General features: G+C 45.8%; 1 protein-coding gene across 1 annotated transcript in view; it reads right to left on the reverse strand.

Annotated features, from left to right (window-relative positions):
* The window catches only part of LOC130405453 (rho guanine nucleotide exchange factor 17-like), a 60,467-nt gene extending 37,191 nt beyond the window's left edge, over positions 1 to 23,276 (reverse strand). The window contains exon 1 of the mRNA XM_056610538.1: positions 17,543 to 23,276. Within this exon, the coding sequence (XP_056466513.1) occupies positions 17,543 to 22,801 (5,259 nt within the window). The 5' untranslated portion in view covers positions 22,802 to 23,276. The remainder of the gene's footprint in view (positions 1 to 17,542) is intronic.
* Between the last annotated feature and the right edge of the window lie 207 nt (positions 23,277 to 23,483).

A 23,483-nucleotide genomic window follows, 5' to 3' on the forward strand; every position in this document is an offset into this window, starting at 1 on the left:
TTGGAGCATAACAATGTGTTAGAAAGAGCGGGTGACACTGGGGAAGCGAGGGGGGGAGGAGGAGGGGAGATTCAGAGTCAAACTAGCAGTAGCTCTGGAGAATAACGCCAATATTCAAATACCGCATCTAAGGCAGAAGCAAACGATCCGTTTGATGATGTCATGACAGGAAGCTTCCATTCTCTCTTCCTTGTTCTACATGCTTTCTCTCTCCCTCTCCGCTTTCTCTCCTCATCACTCCGCTTCTCGTTCTTCACTGTTCACACTTCACAGCTCATTCTCTTTACCTCACGACCAATCCCTCATTCCTCCGTCTCTCTACTCTGTCTTTCTGACCCGCTTTATCCCCTTTCCCTGGCATTCCTGACCTCCCAGGGCCTAAGAGCCACTGAATGTGAGTGCATGCACGGCTAAGTGCATGTGGGTTCTGCGTACATGCACGTTTCTGTGTGTGCGCAATGGCTGTGTGCGGTCATGCATGCATGCCTGTGAGGCTGCCGTACCAGGCAAGGGGGAAAAAACCGATGCCGAGGTAAATGAAAAGGATCTTCCTTAGGCAAACGCATCGCTTAGGATGCACCACCACATGCACGTCATCGGCCGTTCACACAGAGACTGGACATTGACTCTGCCATGTGGTTTGGCGTGTCCAATGTAAGTGAAACATGGTTGCATTGACGTTGTTCCTTTCGATTGGACACAATTAAATTCAAATTTGTGTGTGGTGCCTATGTGGGCGTGTGTGTGGGTCGGGATGTTTGTTGGTGCGCTTGGTCAGCTCTGAAAGGTCAGTGTATATCCAAGGGTTTTCATGAGAACAAACAGAGGGAGAGCCTGCTGTCAGGTTGGCGTCATCAAACCAGCCCTGGCTGAACGGTGGGGGTCAGGCTGGACTGGGAGTCATCAAACCAGCCCTGGCTGAACGGTGGGGGTCAGGCTGGACTGGGAGTCATCAAACCAGCCCTGGCTGAACGGTGGGGGTCAGGCTGGACTGGAAGTCATCAAACCAGCCCTGGCTGAACGGTGGGGGTCAGGCTGGACTGGGAGTCATCAAACGAGCCCCGGCTGAACGGTGGGGGTCAGGCTGGACTGGGAGTCATCAAACCAGCCCTGGCTGAACGGTGGGGGTCAGGCTGGACTGGGAGTAAAGACGCAGGGGCCATGGGAGAGGGTTTGACCTGGACCGCCAACAGTCACTTTATCTATTGGGCGGTTTGGAGTGGACATAGTGCCACACTTATTTCAATATCCACAAAGCAAGGGAGCCGTTTGAATTGTCAAGAGTCACGAGAATAATATGTGAATCATTCGATTTAGTTTATTATCTTACAAACAGTGCAACATCCTTTGAGGTTGCAAACGTCAGCCACTTTCATTGAAAATGTATATAATGTCAACATTTTGCAGAAAAATATAGCTGATATACAGTCTGCATTATTTGTACGTGTATAAATGTGAATTTTCTATCCGTTTAACAGTATAGAACTATAGAATAAAAACTAAATGACAAAGGTGAATCTCTCCTGTATATACACACATGTCTGATGTATTCCGCCACCGCTAAGTATGGAGGAGAGTGGTAAATAAGAAAGGACGGAGGAAGAGGCAGAAGGAAACCGAGGGGGATGAAGAGCAGGCGCCCTGACACTGTCCTCATAAACACTCAACGGACAAAAACCATGGGCTTCTATTGGCCACTCAGTTGCTATGTAATGCAGGTTGCCACAGAAACATCTGAATGAAAGAGAACACATGAATGAGGTGTAGAAAAAAGAAGAGACCAAAAAATGTCAGATCCAAAAATATCTTTCAGGTCAGTTGTTGATTTGGGATGCCAGTTCAACCTTTATGCTTATGTTTAACTGTGTATCTATGTAGTATTAAGGGTAAGTATTATGGACAGACAGACAGACAGACAGACAGACAGACAGACAGACAGACAGACAGACAGACAGACAGACAGACAGACAGACAGACAGACAGACAGACAGACAGATTCACTTTCTTCCGGATACAGAATAATTCCATTATGTAGTAATCAATTATGCATAACAGATATGCAGACAAAGACATGCTTAAGCACACATGTACAGATGTTACAGAAATAGTGTGAAGATACCAGTAGTGACCACAAGGGGCAGCCTACATCTCCTTACTGCCACTCTCAGCAGCATTGCCAAGTTGGCCACTTGAAGGATTACTCAAAGTGTCCATTAGCACTAGCACAGGGAACTATCTCACACTGTCTAACACTAAAACAGGACAAAGAAGGACGCTCCACAGTACCAAGCGGCTAATTCAAAGCCAAAAGTACATGCTGTAGTACCGATCACAGGGGAAAGCGAGCATTTAACACAGGGGGAAACATCATATGACCCAACAAACCCTCCATGGATTTCATGCTTCTTCATGTTGTGTTCATTCGACGGAGCCACAACAGTTGTGCGAATGCCACGGTCAGAGTGAAAAGTGTTGTGCAACCGTGGTAATAAGAGAGAGCTGAGCATAATGGCCTTTGTCATAACGCGTCAGGGAGTGTGCTGCTGCGTGTTTACCCGTAGTTTACTCCGACTCTAAATCCCCTCACAGCTAACTTTATCACCTAATGGTTCTGCTGGGGCTGGGGAGTTTGCAACAGAGCCAATAACAACTGACAGCGTCTGAATACCCGGACTGTGTTTGAGCAGGCCGCGTCGGAGGGATGGAGGAACATTTAGGCTGCTTAATGTGCACTCGCACTAAGCCGGCCTGGGAAGACCGGGCCAATGCTCTGTAAATAATACAGAAGACAAATGAACGCACCGCGCAGGAGATCTTAAGAAGACTGGCCGCGAGCGCGTGTGTGTGCGTGCGTGTGTCTGGGGAGGGAGAACAGAGAGACAGAATGGAGAGGTAGAACAACAGACTAGAAGAGAGGGAGAGAGAGAAAGATGTGTGGACTGAGGAGAACAGAAACAAATTATATAATATTTAACAACAACGGGTACTATATACATGCCTGGCAATGAATATTATATATAAATAAATTAATAAATAAATACACGAGAGAGAGAGAGAGAGAGAGAGAGAGAGAGAGAGAGAGAGAGAGAGAGAGAGAGAGAGAGAGAGAGAGAGAGAGAGAGAGAGAGAGAGAGAGAGAGATTTCTCAACTCCCTCTCCTTATATGGCTGTGCTGCATGTGTGTGTGTGATGCGGGCTCAGTCCCAGTGCTGCTCTCAGGGGGAGTGAGATGAGATCAGCACTGTGACTGCACACCCACTTCTGTGTGTGTGTGTGTGTGTGTGTGTGTGTGTGTGTGTGTGTGTGTGTGTGTGTGTGTGTGTGTGTGTGTGTGTGTGTGTGTGTGTGTGTGTGTGTGCAGAGTTGTCCTTTTCCCAAACCATTCTAACGCCCCACCCCTCTCCTCTCTCTGGCCATCACCAGTCTTCGGGGGTAAAGTCTGAGGTTCGTCAGCTACTCAACATTTACTTAAAAAAATGTCTTATTTTTTATTGACAATGTCCTTTAAAGTGAATCTGTGTTTGGGTTTGACCGGAACCATGCATGCTCCATTAGACTAGATTAGATTAGATTCAACTTTATTGTCATTGCACACAAGTAAGGACAACCAGTACAGTAACCATGAGTACAATATGGAATATTAAAAAGGACGCTTAGAGTGAGCAGCGTTTTGGAAACCTTCAAGAACTTGCTAGCTAACTGTTCCTCACAGGCTAACTGTTCATCACCAGCCAATTGTTCCTCCCTAGCTCACTAGACCTCCCTAGCTCACTAGACCTCCCTAGCTCACTAGACCTCCCTAGCTCACTAGTCCTCCCTAGCTCACTAGTCCTCCCTCTCACTAGTCCTCCCTAACTCACTAGTCCTCCCTAACTCACTAGTCCTCCCTAACTCACTAGTCCTCACCAGCTCAGTGTTCCTCACCAGCTCACCGTTCCTCACCAGCTCACTGCTCCTCACCAGCTCACTGCTCCTCACCAACTCACTGCTCCTCACTAACTCACTACTCCTCACCAGCTCACTGCTCCTCACTAACTCACTGTTCCTCACTAGCTCACTGTTCCTCACTAACTCACTGTTCCTCACTAGCTCACTGCTCCTCACTAGCTCACTGCTCCTCACTAGCTAACCGCTCCTCACTAGCTAACTCTGCCTCGCTAATTAACTGTTCCTCACTAGCAAACTTCCGATGCAGATGATTCAGCAGCAACAGTATACACAAAGTAGGACGTTGAACAACAAAAAGTGTAAACATGTCCTTTTCAGTGGGGGAGATGGCCCAGAGGCAATGAAGAAAAAGGAAGAGAGGGAGATTACATCACAAGCAGCTTGTTTATGGATACGGATCCTCACAGAGGACAAAAATAACCTGAACGTCTCATGCCCCCGAAATGGAAGGACTCAAAGGAAGCTTCAGACCTCTGTTTCACTTCCTCTGGTCCTGGCCTGCCGATGCATCCATTACCAAATCAAGATCGCCGTCTACAATATCTGGTGAACCCAAAACAGCTAAATTACAGGAATCCATGTGTGTGCGGCACACATTGCATGCATCCGCGCATGAAGGAAAGCATGCGTAAACATTTGGATATCAGGGCACACAGGTGGCGACTTTGAATGAAATGAGTGGTGGAATTTTTCCCTGCTCTATCAGTTCAATTTCCCAAGCAATTCCCTTTCTGATATTTTGCTTGAAGGTCCATCTAACTACAATTGGACATTTTGACAGAAAATGTATGTGATAATAAAGTACCAAATGACTAATGATTGCCAAGGATCAGCAGCTTGTGTAATATGTTAGAGAGAAGGTGTGGACAAGCCACAGGATGCTTGATTGGATCAGCTACAGCTAGTACCTAAACCGATCCTAAGATCCTGTCTGTCTGTCTGTGTGTGTGTTTCACATAACCTATTGCATTTTACAAGGTTGTTTGTTCAACAAACTTGTCTCATAACCTCATGGTGTTTTGAAGTTGATGGCTAGTCCAAAACCCAAGCATCCAGTAATAGAAAGGACAAGGTTGCAAAGTTATTTAGTGTCTGCCTTTTTCTCTCTGGAAGAGATTACCCTTGAATGGCCACAGTATGTTCTAACTAAACAGCCATTTCTCAAAATGACAGCAAAAAATAAAAGATGAGTGCAGGGAGAGAAGGAAACGCATCAAAAGACAAAAAATATAACCAGGCAAAGGTGGTAAGTCCAGATCAGAAACTCCCTTTTCTTGTTATTCTTTATTCTCTTATCCTGTCTTTTTTCCTTTCCCTCATTTCTCAGCAGACTAAAGTCTCAGTCAGAAGAAAAACAGAATAAAAAGGAAGGTTGGGAAAGTAGTTTGTTTTTCCGGAGAGGACAGAATTCCCATGCCTGTCCTGTTGCCCTACCTATTAATAGCACACAGCTGAACCCTTGGACATAAGAAAGACAAATTCTAATCTTGACTGGGGCACCACACACACACACACACACACACACACACACACACACACACACACACACACACACACACACACACACACACACACACACACACACACACACACACACACACACACACACACACACACACACACACACAATTGGACATTGTGTGTCCAATTGGACATTTTTTTTATCATGGTCATAACTAACACGTTATTGATGTTGATTATTTCAGTTCAGTTAATCTTTAAGGTTGACCCATTTGACCAGATTTAGTTTCGTTCAGTTCCTTTCTCTTGCTAGCCTTTTTTGCTAGGCGTGCTAGCAGGCAGGTAACAATGCAGCGTCTCTCGGTGGAGATTAGGAAGAGGTCATGTAGAGGTGAGGGGAAGTGGTGTCTAGAGGCTAGAGGTCACAAGAGGTTTGTTTCGGTTGATACTGGACGCTACACCTCATGTGGCAGTGTGATATCTTGCAGATGTGCTGTATATCAGTATATATGATGATTCAAATGTAACACAGATAGTTGCATTAACTACTAAAACTTTGCACGCGTCCATTCAAAAAAAATGTTGTTCTTAGTAAGATCAATGCTAATGATTGTGCCCCATTCATGTTCTGCGTTTATCATCTTCCGATACAATTTAAATGTATTTTATAGTTTAGTTTGTTTAGACAATTTTTTTTGCTGTAACTGTTGTGTCATTTGCCGAGTCCTATTTTTGTTATTCATCAATGGGCGGGTTCAATTGAGGTCACAATGGTTTGCCATGTCAAAGCATATTATCAAATGTAAAACAACCATTCATTGTTCTTAATCTCTCTCTCTCTTTTGTGCGTGTGCTTGCGTGCGTGTATCCTCCTGTCCTAGGCATTTCCCTGGAACATCATCTGAACTACTTCACCCTTGACGCATTCATTGCTGGGGACCCGAGGAAGTGCAGTGTTGACTTATTTGGAAACACGAAACGTTCAATAATAATAAACTTAAACAAAACACAACCAGGGGTGCTCAGTGGGGGCGGGGCTTTATGGCTCTGGGGGCAGGGTTTCAGGGCTCTGCGGGCTAACACCAGTACATTTTCAACTACGTCGGAACACGAGCCGCGGTTCATTATCTGCATTTCACTTGGTCACTGCACGGTACTTGGATGACGGCCATACAATCGTTTCATTAATCAAAATATAAATAGAGGAGCCTCTGTATTTCCTTCAGTTCTCAACAACCGTATATTCTGCCAAATTCGCCCTCTGCGTTTGGACGGGAACCCAAGGAAAGTGCAGAGTCGAGTGGGACGTTATTTTAATGAGTGGTTCTAGAAGAAAGCTGCCACATAATTCGGCCCGTTCGAAACAGGCACTGCACCGGGCGGCCGTATCGCTGAGGACCCATGGAAGTATAGTGCCGAGTGTGAAGCTGTTTGAATGCGCGGCGATTGAGAAAGCTGCAAGCAGCAATACAGTAGGCCGAGCAATCAACCTGGCCAGAACAGGCCCATTTTGAACGGGCACTGCATCATTAAAGTCGAAGCACATAGTTCTGCCACATTCATGTTGTGTGTTTATCTTCCTCATCTCCTGCAGATGGTGTTTTTTAAAGTTTTTTTTCTCATTTCCTGAGAACTAAACAAACTACTGTTAACTTTAACCTCTGTCATACTGATAGAAGAAAGTGTGTGTGCAATTGTGTGTCAAAGGAAAAACTGAAAATGGGAGAGAGGCTTTTCCACTGAACACGAATTCTAATTTGTACTTCGTATTTTACGCAATTGTATTTCACCTTACTTATTTGTATCTCGAGTTGTATCTTATTTCACTTTTTGTGCTTTGGCAATGTTAATGTATGTTTGTTTGTATGTTTTGTAATTGCTGCTTTTCATCAAAGGGCGGGTTATATTTAGGCCCACAATCGTTTGCCATGCCAACGCCTGCACGCAGCTGTTATGCATATGGATGAGCGTGTGCACGCACATGCACACACTCACACACGCACACACAATCTTTCAAAGTTCTTTCATGGCTGAAGGGCGATCAATTAGATACAGATGTGAGCTCACGGGTGAGCGGATAAAAATAGAGAGAGGTGAGTGAGGGAGAGAGAAAGTGGGTAAGATGGAGAACGAAGAATGTGACATGAGACAGAAAGGAGACAATCAGGAGAGATGAGGAATACAAAGGAGAGAGAGCAACCAAGAGCAGTGGGATGGAGAGAGGCAGGTAGTCTGAGGAGAAGATGTATGGAGAGAATCTATGATGGTTGGGGGAGGGGGGGATAAAAAGGATAAAAAGTGTTTTACTGGACCCACATTCCTAGCTCGTTCTCCCCTTCTCCCCCTCTCGCCAACAGAAACCCAAGTCACTCTGATGTCACCACATTCCAAGGCTAACATATACAAAACGTATAAAATGTTAACACACACACACACACACACACACACACACACACACACACACACACACACACACACACACACACACACACACACACACACACACACACACACACTACATTGGTCCCATGTACTGTAGCTCTGGACAACATGAAGGCTGTCATTACAGCATACATAACCACCACCAACTGTTTCAAATGTCCAACGTTGTATGACCAGAGAGAAGAAACTCTTTATCTATTATAATTGGCGCATACTCACACCATCTGGCTAATTTGATCAAGCCAGTGCATCATGGGAGAAGAGGAAAAAAGTAGTTTGACAAATGCCTCCCCCCCCACAAAAAAAACCACTTCCTGACACGCCCTTTCAATGGAGATAATTATGGCTCCCGCAATAACTAGTGACAAAGTAGCGCCTTAAAAGGCAGTGTCTATGTTTTGTTCACCTCGCCACAGGTTTTTCAAATTAAAAAGCCAAAGACAAAATACTTTTCCAATATAAAGCATATGCGTTCAAGTCTGTTTGAAAAATTGGAGACAAGACGCCCTTAATAAACTTTATGGCATTTTTGTTATATTATATAATATACAGTATACAGTGGCAGGGAGAAAAGTTAAAACACAGGAGGGATGGTGCGATGGGAAAGAAAACAGAACATACGTGGAGCTGAATTATCGCGTTGTACTAAGAGCCCACATTGACATTTCCATGCTATTAAATACAGCTCGATATCATCAGCAAAACAAGCGTGTGGACATCTGCCAGGCTATGTTTTAGGCCGTTTGCCAGTGCAAGTATTAGGACAATGCGTAGGTAGGGCTGGGAAAAGTGTTTTTCCGATGTTGGCCCATCTTCAAGCACATTTCAGACATATTGGGACCCTCAAAGGAAAATAGATATCTCCCGTTTCCCCGAAGAGACGCATATTACCACTCAGACATCGTCTGATATAGTATCAAGCATAAGTAGTTATGCCTCTACAGTTTCCAGTTGCTACCTGCCTTCATAAGGTTCCTAAAGAGTTAGTCACCATTAAATCATTGGTATTCTCACCGGTAAATCATTATGAATTTTGGACAACACAGCTTTATTTTTCATTGCTTTTTATGGCAATGTCCAAAAACGATGTAGGGATTGGTACTGCGTTTGAACAACAATATCGTAGAGGCTGTAACGTGCTATGGCTGTACCCTAAAAGACGACTGGTCAAATATTTGTTCAGAGAGTCGAACAATGAATCGCAGGATTTTTTTATACGCACATTTCTATAGCCGAATACAACTGCCCTCAAAGTCAGCCAATTGATGAAGAGCTTCTTTCATCTCAGGAAAGAAATAAAAGTAAAAGAAGTTGGCAAAACTAAACCAGAGCAAAAATTTGCGTAATTTGTCAACTATTGTGATGAAAGATTTTACATAAATGTTCCTACTGCTTAGCGGCCATTCTCTAGCCTGACATTGCCAGGCCAATTTGCAAATGTTTATTAATCTCAAACTACTCAATTCCTTTTTTCAATTTCAGAATGCCTCTAGACACAATTGGATATACCTACAACCAATCAGAGCAAAGAAAAGTGTTTCGCACCAACAACAGCCATCTTGGTTTTTCATGAAAAATGCCTCAGAGGCTTTCCTATAGGGCTCTCCTTTGTTCAGACTTCATATTAAACCCGCCCCATAGAAGATAAACTTATGTGATTGGTCCAACATGGGCCAGGTCTGCTGGATATCTGTCTGAACGAGGGGGGGGGGCCATACGAAATCAAACATGAGCTTACAGATTCGTCTGGTTCCCAGGCTATTCATTCCCCGCTTGACAGCTAACCCATTCTCCAAAATAACTCTCCAATAGTTCTCCATATTCTACACTTGTTTCCGACTTATGGACATAAGTTGATGTCAATATCTTACTCAAAACTAGAATGCCTCTGTTAAACTTAATGTGCAAACCAAGTGGAATCCCCCAGGGAATCGCAGGTAAGAAAGGATTAAGAATAAAGGCAATTTTCTACCGTGTTTTCACAAAACCCATTTCAGAAGAACTACGATTGAGATGGCAGTATGAGGTTAAATGTTGACCAAAAAAGATAATATAAGGAGCCTATTAAGGAGCGAAGGACTACATTTTTCTGGAAGAGATGGTCCAATTTACAAACAATCATCTGGCTGTCACTTTGTTATGGAGTGGGGGGAAGAGGCTTTGGCTAAGCTCATATGGCCCTACCACACACAGAAACACACGCAATCGATGATCATGGTCATTGACCATGATCACCATTCATATGGTAATCATTATGGCTGCTAGCAGGGACTAGCATTCCACAACGATGCTGGAAAAATGTTCAGTAAACAGCCAGGGAGTGTAGGTCGGCGCATACACACAGATACAACGTGTGCTATTCCTCTCGACGTCTGGAAAGGTTCACCTACGCAGACAAGCTTGTGGACGTTTCTACTGCCAAAGCGTTCAGTCGCACAGCAGCAATCGGCGAGGTTTGATCGCACTGTTAATGATTTATATATGGTTATACTGGTCCAAAGGATCAAATGTAAACAAGTGCCGCCTATAGGAAAGCATATCAATGAGTAGTTTTGCAGTAGCAGCAGAGCACAGCAAAAGGCAATCACCCCGGCCCTAGAAAGAGTTTAGGTTTCAGTCCATCAACCTAAAACATCCGCTCTGTTTGACTCATATTCCCCATCTATTGTTTCTTCTAATCCTTTCCACCATAACATAACACGGTTCATTTCAGGTGACGCTGTGTTAATCAGCTATTTCCACAAGTTTCCCAGGAGTGTACCCAAGGGTGATACTCGGTTCTCAAGGTGAGTCAAAGTAATGCACTTGCAGGCTCTGGCAGACATGCTCTGATGTGAGAATGGCACTGTTGATAATATCCATTAAACGCTCTTATTCCCACTACAAAACATTAAACAATTAACAGTTTAGTACAGTGTGGGTGTTTGTCAAAGTACCGTATCGCTAAAATACACACGGCAGATAAGTGGCAACCTAGTCCACTAAACAAAGTCTGCACCTCCACACACACACACACACACACACACACACACACACACACACACACACACACACACACACACACACACACACACACACACACACACACACACACACACACACACACACCAACAACATTGATTTCCTAAATTACTTTTACCGTTTCCCAATGTGCAAAGACTTCGTGCACAGTTTCAAGATGTGTGTTGGTCAATGTGACCATGAAAGCCCGCCATTAGCCGCGGAGGCCGCTGGCTTTAACCATTAATAAAGGGTACTGAGGAAGTGATGATACCATAAAATCAGGATCGTGAGTAGAGGGGAGAAAAACAAGTCGACAAAGAGAAACAGAGAATAGAGAGAGAAACAGAACAGAGAGAGACAGAAACAGAGAGAGAAAGAGAGAGAGGGAGAAACACAGAATAGAGAGAAATGGGGTTGCTAGCTGTGCCTGTTGCCATGTACTTTGATCCTTGAACTTGTTTCGTCTGTTTCTCACACACACACACACACACACACACACACACACACACACACACACACACACACACACACACACACACACACACACACACACACACACACACACACACACACACACACACACACACACACACACACACTTCTTAAAAAAGCTTAAACATTTAGGGAGGACAAAGGTTGGCAGTTGTGGGAACATTTATTTTCCTCATCCAACTAGCCCCCCTCTGTGATACGAGGGCCACCTGAGACCCCGGGCCAAAGGAAAGGGCTCACTCTTTCGGATTTCAAAGAATCTAAACAGACATAACAATTAAAACACAAAAGAAGACTGCGTGAGTGCTCGTCACACAGCAGCTGAGCAGAGGGAAACAACATGTTGCCTTCGTCATCAAAAAATAGATTGAGTGTTTAAATAGGGTGCCAGTTGAAACAGTCTTTAAGAAAATATCTCAAGTCCTGGAGTTCATTCTTTTCCCACCACTCACTCTCCATACAGGTAAACAGTAATTTACCGCATATAAGCAACATTCATTCACTGTATAATATTCCCTTGAGTGTTTTGCGTGCGTGCGTGTGCGTGTGTGTGTGTGTGTGTGTGTGTGTGTGTGTGTACAATGATGTCATCAACGTGTTTGCAGGCGATGTAATGCCATGTCAAGAGTGTGCTTTGATGAAAATCTGTATGATGTCACTGACGGGCTAATCAGCAAATCAGGTAGTTCAATATGCAGAGAGGTATGAGCCTCTGATGCAGTGGTCACAAATCTGTGCTCTCCAACATACACCAAAACTTTTGCAGACGTTTTTTACCTTAGAAATATCCAGAGATGGTTTCCAAAGTACAACATTTTGCCATGGAATGTATTGTATTTTCAATAAGTTAAACATGGTTGCATCGATGTGGTTTTTAGAAATATGTGGATATTTACATTACCGTTCCAACTCATTTCAGAACCTTCAACCTTTTTTAAACAATCCTACACAACATCACCATATCGTTTAACATAATCCTACACAACAATCACCATAATCACAGTACTCAACAGCCATCTTAACACATATCCACGGAAACAAGGCACACTCGAATATAACACCAGCCAATGAGGAGAAAATATCTAACGTAATTCACTACTAGGCTCCTGTGGACTATGGACGCAGTGAGTGTTGAACCACGTTAAAACACAAACACAGATTTGTAAACACAAACAGATTGGTAAACACAAACACCTGCCTGTGCGGGGCCTTTAGTTCCTCTGCTCCCTCTCCTCCAACCCCCCACCTCCTTCTCCTCTCCCTGGGCCTTAATCCTGGAGCCTAGCAGCCATTCAGTGACGGTGCTCCGGCTTTTACGGATCGTTCCGCTCCTATTCCCATTCCACCCAGAATTCCTCAACTGACAGCTGGAGCATGACCCAAAGCGGCGCACTGTCGCCATAAGGCTTCTGGGACGGCAGAGTGAAATGGACGGAGAGGGACAGGAGAAGGAAAACAGACAAACAGAAGAAGGAGAGGAGGAAGAATGGCTCCACTATGAAAGGGATCATAATGGTGGCATTATGGTGACAGCATGGTCCCCAACCCAGCTGAGTCCACCCACACTTAGGCCAGGGCCCAGATCAGGGTGCAAGACAGTGTGTGTGTGTGTGTGTGTGTGTGTGTGTGTGTGTGTGTGTGTGTGTGTGTGTGTGTGTGTGTGTGTGTGTGTGTGTGTGTGTGTGTGTGTGTGTGTGTGTGTGTGTGTGTGTGTGTGTGTCCGACCACTCTGTAAACTATGTCATGTCCAGTGTTAGGGGTATAATTGTGTCATTATTTATGTTTGACGTGGAAAAGATAACTGTGAAACGATCAGCCAAAACATGAGAGCGCAAATAAACGGTTGCGGAAGTGAGGAAAGAAAATCATTACATTACTATTTATTACCTGTTAACTGTAACATCACTTCGATTTCTCCAAATAAACTTGCAATGCATGTTTGACCCCATTAACAATGATAGAACTGTTGAAGCCTTTTTTCAGCCATGATAATCCAGGAAGAAGCCCTGATCAAAAATCGGAAAAATACAAGATCATTTAAGTAACTAGGATAGCAAGACATGGGTAGACACACGTCACAATTTATCTGTGAACAAAGACAAACTTGTACAGCTTAATTAAATCACACACACACACACACACACACACACACACACACACACACACACACACACACACACACACACACACACACACACACACACACACACACACACACACACACACACACACACACACACACACACACACACACACACACACACACACACTTCAGAGGAGCCTGCTTACACAAGAAGAGCGTCCTGTAATTATTCTGGGTGGATCCCCATATTGGACGACCAAGATTAGGAGAGTGGACAGAGAGAGAGAGCCAGCAGAGAAGAATGAGAACAGAATGGGTAGATACAGAGAGCTGTAATGTTAGAAAGGACTCAGGGTGGACCCAGGGAGGGACAATACGAAAAGATTCCATTCATTTGTATATACATTTGCGGTTGGTTTAAAAAAAAGTGTTCTTTTTATGAGCATATGTTAGTAATACCAAACCTAATCTCACGTTCACTGCTACTTAATTTATTCAATTCAGTGTTAAGGTGCATTCTGTCGTAACAAAGCTGAACTTGGAGGACAAGGATTCTGTAGGCTTTACAAACCCCAACTGAAAACAAAAGTAAGCCAACGCCTTAAACCACAAGTTTGTTCCATGGCCTGTAAATGATAAACCTTATAAACCAATATCTTCGACACACACACAGAAACTATAATCGGAGCCAACATAGTGCCTTTCCTTTCATCCGTGCTTCTTCATCTTCCCCCTCACTCATCATCCCTCGTTTTATTGGCTCAAGCCCAAACTGTGATGACCTTAAAAAGATAAAAGAGTTCCTCTATCATAATGTGTGTGGATGAGTGTGTGGGATTGTGTGCGCGTTTGTGCGTGTGCTTTGATGTGTGCCAATAGAATGTCCTTTCAACAGACTAAAATACCACTTCAAAAATGGATTGACTCCTTCCTCTTACAAAATAATCCCAAAATACTTCCTCCCTCCCTACCTCCCTCCCCGTTCATATTGTCAACACTGAACATAACTACTGTGTCCACAGTACAGACAGGTAGTGGCGTCTTCTGGATTGCCAAACTAATGTGGGTCCTTTGGAAGATGTTTTAATAGCAAATAACGTGAAGGCAGAGGACAGAACGCGTGAAAGGAGCCGTTTATCTGTTGCTGCAATTGGATGGATTTTTACAGGGTGAAATCCAATATAGGAGCCATCAGCAACAAAGCCGGAGGAATGGGATTTGAAATGTATATCCTCCTCTCCTGTATATCTACACTCACGATGGGAGGGGGGAGTATTGGAGTCGACGTGGGTGTTCTCCTCACTCTGATTGAGTTGGGGGGGGGGGGGGGGGGGGGGGGGGGCACAGGTGTATGCCACAGTCCACTGTAAAATCAGCAAGATAGAGAGCAAGGGGGGAGGGGGGTATGGTGTATTTAGCACAGGTGTATTCAATGGCATCTCTGAAAAAGACGTACACTCAACTTTCCCTTCTCAGTTATTTAGCCTATCTATACGTCATCGATTACAGGTAAAATTCGGATTTTGCCCATAAAACTTAAACACATACTCTCTAGGGCAAGGTTTTTTAAGTTCTGGGCTACTGTAGGAACATGGTGGGGCAACCTGGCGGGCTCTGTTGATGTTGACCTACTCCCTACTTAGATCTAATGGGCTCAGTCCAGTGGATCTTTTCTTCATGGGATTATACACTAAATAAAAGATACCTATGAATATTATATTCCTCTTCTCCCACCAGCTCCGCCAGATGCCACTAACTTCGACAGACAGCACCTTCAAGCGAAAACTATTAAAGTGCAAATAACAATTTTCACTTCTTAAAACTCATCATTCATAGGGTGAAGATAGCCACTGTACTCCATTATATGATATCATGATGCTTGTTATAACAATGCTTTGGTTTGTACTACATAAGAATCAGTATTGCGAAGTAAACCATAAAAGAACAACATGACTTGAATAGAGCATTCCAGTTTTCCTTCTTCCTCTAATCTCAGTCATTGTGTCCCGGTGATTTCCCACGGACCTTAATCCCATTCCGTACCTTCTCAGATCTGTGTATTTGTTTACTTGCGGTAGTTCCCCACCACCTCCGACACCGTACTCCCTCGCCCTGTCCCAGACATCCCTGCTCTCCCCTTCCCGCTCGCCCAGATCACTATTTCTCTGTCTTTCACCGAGTCTCAGGGTAGTCATGACTCACCTTGTTGCTATGCGTCAGATAGACGCAGGGGGAAAATGAATGTGTGGATATGAGAGAGAGAGAGAGAGAGAGAGAGAGAGAGAGAGAGAGAGAGAGAGAGAGAGAGAGAGAGAGACCATGACAACCACTGATAAAAAAAGAATGCAAAATATTAGAAAGGATGCAGGCCGAGATTTAAAAACGAACAACTGAATGTTATCACATGGGTCAAACTTAAACTATCATTGTTATCAGAGAGGACTAGGAAAATGTTGATAAAAGTTTGAGAAGAAAGAGTCAGAGAAAGAATGATGCCCAATTGGGGAAGTTGGATTCACTGATGCCTCCAGAAAAGGCAAAGTCCCGATGCCTCCCTCTCTCCCTCTCTATCATTCCTTCTTTCTCTTTCTTTCTTTCTTTCGACAGGGCATGCCTGCACTTCAGTCTGCCTTGGCACAGCTTCTGTTGCGTTAAATCCAAATAAAAGAGGAGAGTCATAGAGCACCGGAACTGCATGGAAGTGTGTGAGCCACGCTGTTTTAAACACAGCAAGTTGGCACAACAGGGCCCTCACAGACCCTGGAACAAACTCCTGATATCTTCCAGACTAACACTTTTACTTGGAGGCCAGAGGCACAGGAAAGAATGGTCTGTTTAATCCAAATAAACCAGAGATTAAAATATATAAGTCAAAAGATGAAATTCTTTTTATATATACCATTTTGTAAAATAAACGCGAAGAAGCTACTTGATATACACATTACACACATACTTAAATGACAAAGGATGCTGTCTCCAACTTCCTATATCTGCAAATCTAATTTCCTGTGTTCAGAGATCCACCTTCCATCATCCCAACAACATAAACAAGGAAACTGTGTGTCTGTGTGTGTTATTGTGTGTGTAAACTTGCTGTGGCAAAGTTCCTTCAATAGAACGAGATGTAAAACTGTGTATTTTACCTGTCCTGCCTGATCCATTGACAATCAATATTAGTGGTGGAAAAAAGTGGTAGCTAGTCAGTACAGTTGGACAAATATTTAGAGTTTCAGACAACACACAGGCTCTGTTACAAAGAAGTTCAAGATGTGTGAAGATACACAATTGCTTAAAAAAAACACCTCAAAATCCCAGTCTCCGTTGTAAACTGTGATTCAAAAATATCAGGAATCAAATTTGCTTTGAAGCCCAAACAAAGAGTCATACAGAGACATTATATTAAGTGAATCAATAATACATGCACGTGCTATGCCTTGATCAATTGCTCAATGTCATCTGTGTGAGACTTGTTTAATGATATCATATCATATGAAAGTATATCTACTTGTGTTTGTATAACAGTGCTAATGCTGTATTGTATTTTGTATGGGCTGCTCCTTGAAAATGCACACCATATCTAAAATAATCATACGAGTCACTGTAATAACTTATAATGCGTACCTACGGCATCTAAACAAAGGCCAGCTGTCCATGAATCAACCACTAAGACAGACCCAAACCAAAATACACTTTGAACTTCGGCATTACAACTATTTGTCATTTTAAAAACAACAAACCATTCATTGCATGAGCCACCATAGCAGGAATCTCAGCCAGAACGTATTTTCCTTTCCGTCTGGTCAATTCAAAAACATATTTTAAATTGCCTCTCTTTTTTTTCATTTATGGCTTGAAAAAGCCTTCTTTTAGTAAGACACATTGACAAATAGCGGCTTCACAGGGGACGCAGGTTGAATGTCCTTACAACCGTAAATAGTATAGCAATGTAAACATACTGACATCTAATATACACAAGACAGACAGACACACAGTCTCCATGCAGGTGGAGGGAAAGAGATACACATGTATACACATGCACACTATACGCAGTCCATCATAATGGGCCACATTATGCCCATCTCAACAGGAAATTAAGAAGTTGAAATAACTCACCACTTTTGGCTTCGTCCGCTGAATGGGAGGCAGGGATGCAGGGTCCTCAGTAGCAGTTCTTTGCGCCCCAGTGTCCATAACTTCACAAGTGGGGGTCTCACTGGGCCCCTCTGGCACAGACATGGACCGTTCAGTTCCATCCCTAGCCCCTGAAAGAGGGCCTGGGCACTCTGCCTCCTTCTCGGTGGAACTCAGAGCTAGTATATACCTCTTGGTCACGTCCTCGAGAGAAGGGGCCTCATCCCCCGAGGGTTTGCTCGGGAGTGAGGGCTCTGCGGTGGGTGGTATCTTGGAGCGGTTGGCCTCTTTCAGCAGCTTAGAGTGTGCAGGGGGAGAGATGGGCATGAACGTAGCTGGCTCGCTGGCGTGGCGGACATGCCTGGTTCTGGTTTCGGGTCTGGACAAATGGGCGAGGGGAGGGAGTGGGGGAGTGAGGTCGTCTTGGCCCTCCAGATCTTCTTGGGACTCTACATCTGGTTCTCCAGGATCTAAATGAGCGTCGCTTGCAGACCAGCCGTGGTGTTTTCTTGACGTCTGATGACCCAATCTTGGAGAGAGAGCCTCAGCCGGTTTGAGGTCAAAGTTAAATTTCTTTCCCTCATCCACTCTCCCTCCCATCCCTTCATCTATACCATTAACATCTCCATCGCCCTGGTTCTCAGAGGCAAGAGCACATTCTGAACTGGAGCGAGACTTCCTGGCTTTGTTACTACTGCTTCCAGGGTTGAAGGGATGGGTCTGCGGGGGTAAGGGTTGGATCGCCTCACCTTCTGGGGTCCACAGCTTCTCCCTGTGCCCACTTAGAATCGGCTCACTGCTGGAGGGGGGGATCTGGCCAGCTTGCTCCAGCTCACTGATTGGCTCATTTTTATTAGAGTGACCTTTGTAGTGAGGGTCATTCGGAGACAGCAATTGTGCGTCGCTACGTCGACTGGGGTCGCTGAACGATTTCTTTTTGGGAGCTTTGCCGTTGCCATGGTCGTCCACCATGAGTCTGTCCATCGCCCCCGGTTCGGCCACGATGCTTCGAATCACCCCGCTGTAATCGCGGACACTGTCGTCGCAGAGAGCACTGTCGCTGCACACTGACAGATCGCTGGCCACGCTGCCCTTACTTTCAGACAGCACAGTGGCCGGGCAGGACTCGGTCACACTTCCTATCCCTTTGACGGACAGAGACCCCAGAAGGTTGCTGTCCATGGAGCAGAAATTGCTGTTTCCTTCTCCAGCCACAAAGCAACGCCTCTGGGGCGTGGGGTCACTGAGTGAACGGTAGACGGTAGCCTCTCCATTCCCGGATGACACTGAGGTGGACTCTCCACTGCTGCCGTTGCTACAGTCTGAGTTATTATTACCAGTAGAGGAGAACTTCCTGCGCCGCCTAACAGCCCCAGGAGTTGCAGGGGCATCAAGACCCCCTTCCCATTTCCCCGCTGGAGTTGAGGCTTCCTGGCTTTCAGTGTTGCTGGTGTTGATCGCCTCAAAAGGTTTGCTATTTGTTACTGACGTTGGGCTGCTCATATCCATTATAATGCTGTCACTCTCTGCCCTTAGGGCATGAAGTTGTGCGCAAGAGGCTACTGGTATTGGGATCTGTTGAGTTGCACTACTCACAACGTTCTCTGGTGTGTCTTGCTTCTCCTTCTTCAACACATCCCCTTGGTGTAGAACTGATTGCTTCCATGTGGTGACAGGCTTACCCAGCACATCCCTAGCTATCATTGACCCCAAATTAACCCCAGCTGGCCCTGCAAAACAGCTCTCAGAGATCTCCCCGAGACCAGTCTCTGGCTCCGTCACTATTCCTTCATCAGTTAGACTAGACTCATGACCTGACAGTTCATCTACAGAGCGGTCGTGGAACATGCTCTCCTCAGAGTCACCTTTCTGCATGGATCTCTCCTGTTCTCTGCTCTCCTGGTTTCTCTCCTCGCTACATTCTCGGTTCCAGCTCTCCCGCTCCTTCACCAATGGTGGGGCTTCGCTGTCCCTCTTGCTCCTCCCATTTTCTCCGTCTCTCTCACTTTTTTCTCTGTCCCTCACCTCATCCTCCATGTTCATGCCCCCTCTCTCCTTCTCCTGCCCTGTTGGTGTTATAGAGGAGCTCTCATCCTCTACCCTTTCATCGTCAGTGACATGAACATTTTCATTGTCGTCGTCGTCATCATCATCCTCTCTAGCACTCATTTGGCAGATATCTCGCATAACCTGTCTGGCTTCTTGTATGTATCTGTCCTGCAGCGGGGTTGGCGTTACATCGTCATTGTCATCATATCCATAATCCCTTGCTCTTCTTTCTCTTCCTACCCTAAAATCACCCCCATCACTCTCTACCTCCCGGTCACTAATGGACCGCCTGCCTTCATCCCTCTCTACGTCAAGTCGCTGTTCTGACGAGCTCCGCTTAGAGGTGCCACTTGTGGAAAAACACGGCACACCCAAGGTGGATTTGTCAGAGTAGGAGAAGGATTTAGCACGCCGCAGGGTGGCGGTTAGATCCTTTAGAGTCGGGCGACACCCAGACTGGTTGCCATGACTATGTGACCCCCGTCTGTACAACGTTGACCTCTCCTCAGCACCACTGGGCTTCTCTCCTCCAACTTTACGCACCCTGAGATCTGATAGGTCAGTTTTCAGGAAGCTGAGGAGAGTCATCGTATCAGAGGCAATATCCGGGTTGGACATTGAGATTCTATGCTTTGTTTTGTCCTCCGTTATTTCTCTCCCACCGAATGTTCTTCTGAATACCGTGGACCCAGCCCCTTGACCCGTATCTGGCACGGGCCCTTCCCTTTGTGGTGTGGTGGAAGGGGGGGTGACTGTCGGGACAACCTGGGGGTGTACCCACACAGGTGCACGGGAGAAGTTGTCCCCATGTCCAAAGCTTGGGGAGCGATACATGGTAGAGTTCCCATGGTAGGTTTTACTCTGCATAGACGAGATGGACACATTGGAGCTTATGGTGTTGTGGACTTGTGCTCGGTGTCCACGCCTGGCCTGCTTCTCCTCCTTGAGCGTCTCTGTACTAGAGCACCGGCTACTGCTCTGGGAGCCACCAGGACTGGTGAAGGAGGGAATGTTGACCTTTGACACGCGTGACACACCAGGAAGCGGCGTGGCCATCGATGGCGCGCAAAGGCACTCCCATCGCTGCGCCAGCCTTCGGGAATTACTTGCAACGGGTTCTTTTTTCTTCCGGCTCGGGAAAGGACTTCCTGACTGATGGTGGTGAGGCTCTAACTGTTCCATGGTCATGCCTGTTTCGCTGTCGCTGTCTTCTGACTCACCATCACGATCGTTGTTGCATCGGCCCGACGGCAGTAAAACCTTCTTCTTCTTACGCAGCGAGCGCCGGCGAACCGCGTCTCGGCTGGGCGGTCCTAAATTCTCTGCGCTGTCCTCCTCGCTGCCGGAAGATCTACCGACGCTCTTGCCCACGCACCATCCATGTTTACCGCGGTAGAAACTGCTTCCTTGTTCTTCAACCCCCCAGCCTCCTCTAATGGAGGTAGAGGGCAAAGGGCCACAGGACGCACTCCGGCCTACACCTCTACCTCTACCTTTCCTAATGTGCTCCTCCTCCTCCTCTCCGGAACTAAACCTGTAGCGCAGGCTGGAGATTATGCTGATGGGGGCTTCTACCTTGGAGGAGGGAGCTGCAGTTGAGGAGGCAAGGGCTGGATTTAGTGGAAAGGGGGAGGAGGTGGTGGTGGTGGAGGAGGTGGGGGCTGGTGTTCTGGAGGAGCTATTTGAAGAATGTAAACTATCCCTGGGCAGCCCGACCCCCTGTCTCTCCCTTCTCTCCCTCGGCTGTTTAACAGCAGAGGAGGTGGCTTTGCCCAACGGACAACTCTGAGGAGAAGGAGTAGGCGCAGGGAAATGAAGGTCAGGGTCGGGGTCAGATGTCAGAAGTGTTGTCCTGGAGGTCCTCAAAGCAGGCTCTCTGTCGCAGTTAGGACTCGGGGCTCTGTGCGTAGGCTGGTCGACTCTTAAAGAGCGTCCACTACTGCTGTCTTGAAAAATGGATTTGCTCGTATTATTATTACTATGCGTTTCTAAATCGAACTCCTTTTCATTTGGGTCTTGCTGTAGGTCAGGATCAGAAAAGAAGTCCATTTCCTTTTCTAATCTCCTATTTGCTTTAAGTATATTCCCGGCCGCCCCACTATTTATTCTAGCCGGAGCTCCAAGTTTGAAGTGTTGTTTTTCTGGAAGGAAAAGGCTACTTGCTTCGTTACCAGAGCTGCTAGCTGAATGCTTGTCACTTTTGTCTGAGAGAGAGGCAGTATCCTTAGTGCTAAACTGAAAGTTAAGCCCCGTTTTTAATTTCTCTTCAGGTTCATTAGTCGCCTTGGGCTGCTGTGCAGAACGGGTTTGTCTTTCACTGAAAATTTGCCGGATCTTTGTGACGCTTGGCCAGTGGTCAGAATGGACTGGAATAAACTCACCGTGGCGCGTTGACAAATAACTCCTTTGAGATTTGCAAGCTGGAGGAGTCTCTTCGGTAGTTGAAACATCCTCAGACCGATCCGTTGTCAAAGCCTTTTTAATATCAGACGAGCGCGGGTGGACCTTTGTGTAATCTCTCTTACTTGTACTACTTCTACGCTCGGTTGACAGCTTTGAACACATCCATTTTTGGTTTGCCTTCTCTGAGTCCGACCCTGAGAAAGAGTCTGTGCCAGGGTTTAACTTTCCCCCCGCATCTTTAAATTCAGCAGGAATGTTAGCAGAGTCAATATTGTGAATACACCCACTGCTAATATCTTCATGAAAAGATGAACGCAGGGGTGAAGGGTCTTTCCTCGTGCCTTTGGCTCGGGGCAGGGTCGCTCTTCCTTCGGTCACCCTGCTATCGCCTGAGGCGGTGATCTGCGTTCCAGCAGAGCCAGCGCTGCTGAACTTCTGTGTGAGCTGGCGAATGGACGGGGAAAGAGAGGAGAGAGGAGTGGAGGAGCCTCGGTCTGCGGTGGGGAGGCCGGCGTTGGTCGCAGTGATTTTGGAAACTTTTCTTGAAACGCCAACATTACGCGTCGCCAAGGGTTCCACTTTCTCAGCCGTGCATTGCTCCGTAGTAGTAGTAGTGGTAGCGGTGGTGGACAAAGGGGGAAGGGCGACGCCACAAGCATCCAAATCCTTTGATTTAACTTGCCTATCGTTACGGCTGCTGCTGCTGTTGGCACTCCAAGACTCCAACTTTTTGAACGAGACACTACGACACACGGCCGCGTTTTTCTTCCCGTCTTCTCTTTTTGCCATTGTTCATTTCGTTCCTGGTGATTAAATCCACATTCTTGTTTCATTGATGAGGCGAGTCAAGTTGACTACGGTCCATTCCACCGCATAAAGCCGTACAAAACAGAGTTGTCCCTTCAATAATTGGATTATTGGAACGAGGCCAGCCAAGAGAGAGAGCTGTTTTAAAGTTAAAGAGCAAAGTTAAATATTAAATATGGGGTCAAAAACTTACACGCTTTTGGTCCCAAAATGCATCCAAGCACGAGGAAGAAAGGACTCGAAGTTTATCCAAACTGTCCCCGGTCCAACCTGTGCACAAGCAACTCTTTCATTGTTTACTCCCTCCATGTTCAAATCGTTGTCCCATTGCAAAGTCCACAGGCCCGGGGGCGCCAGGTATCCTTTACTGTAGTGCTCGAATGGTACTGAACTCCTTATTTTGACATTATTTGGTTTTCCGTGACTTAATGTTTTTGCATGCTAATGCATGAGATAGGGCAGGGGTGGGCGGGACTAGGGTTGCAGGGGCTGTCATAGCCCCCTTGGGGATAGAGAGGAAAAGCATTTCTTTTTGATGGGCGAAGTCAGATACTGTGTGTGGACAAACCAAAAATAATTATAGCCCCAGGGCCCAAGGAAGTCTCACAGACAGCAAGGCCCTTTATTTGAGAAGAGCAGAGGTTCGTGCAGGCCTGTTTGTTCA

The sequence above is a fragment of the Gadus chalcogrammus genome, chromosome 16, assembly GCF_026213295.1.
Source record: "Gadus chalcogrammus isolate NIFS_2021 chromosome 16, NIFS_Gcha_1.0, whole genome shotgun sequence".
Taxonomy (NCBI): Eukaryota; Metazoa; Chordata; class Actinopteri; order Gadiformes; family Gadidae; genus Gadus; species Gadus chalcogrammus.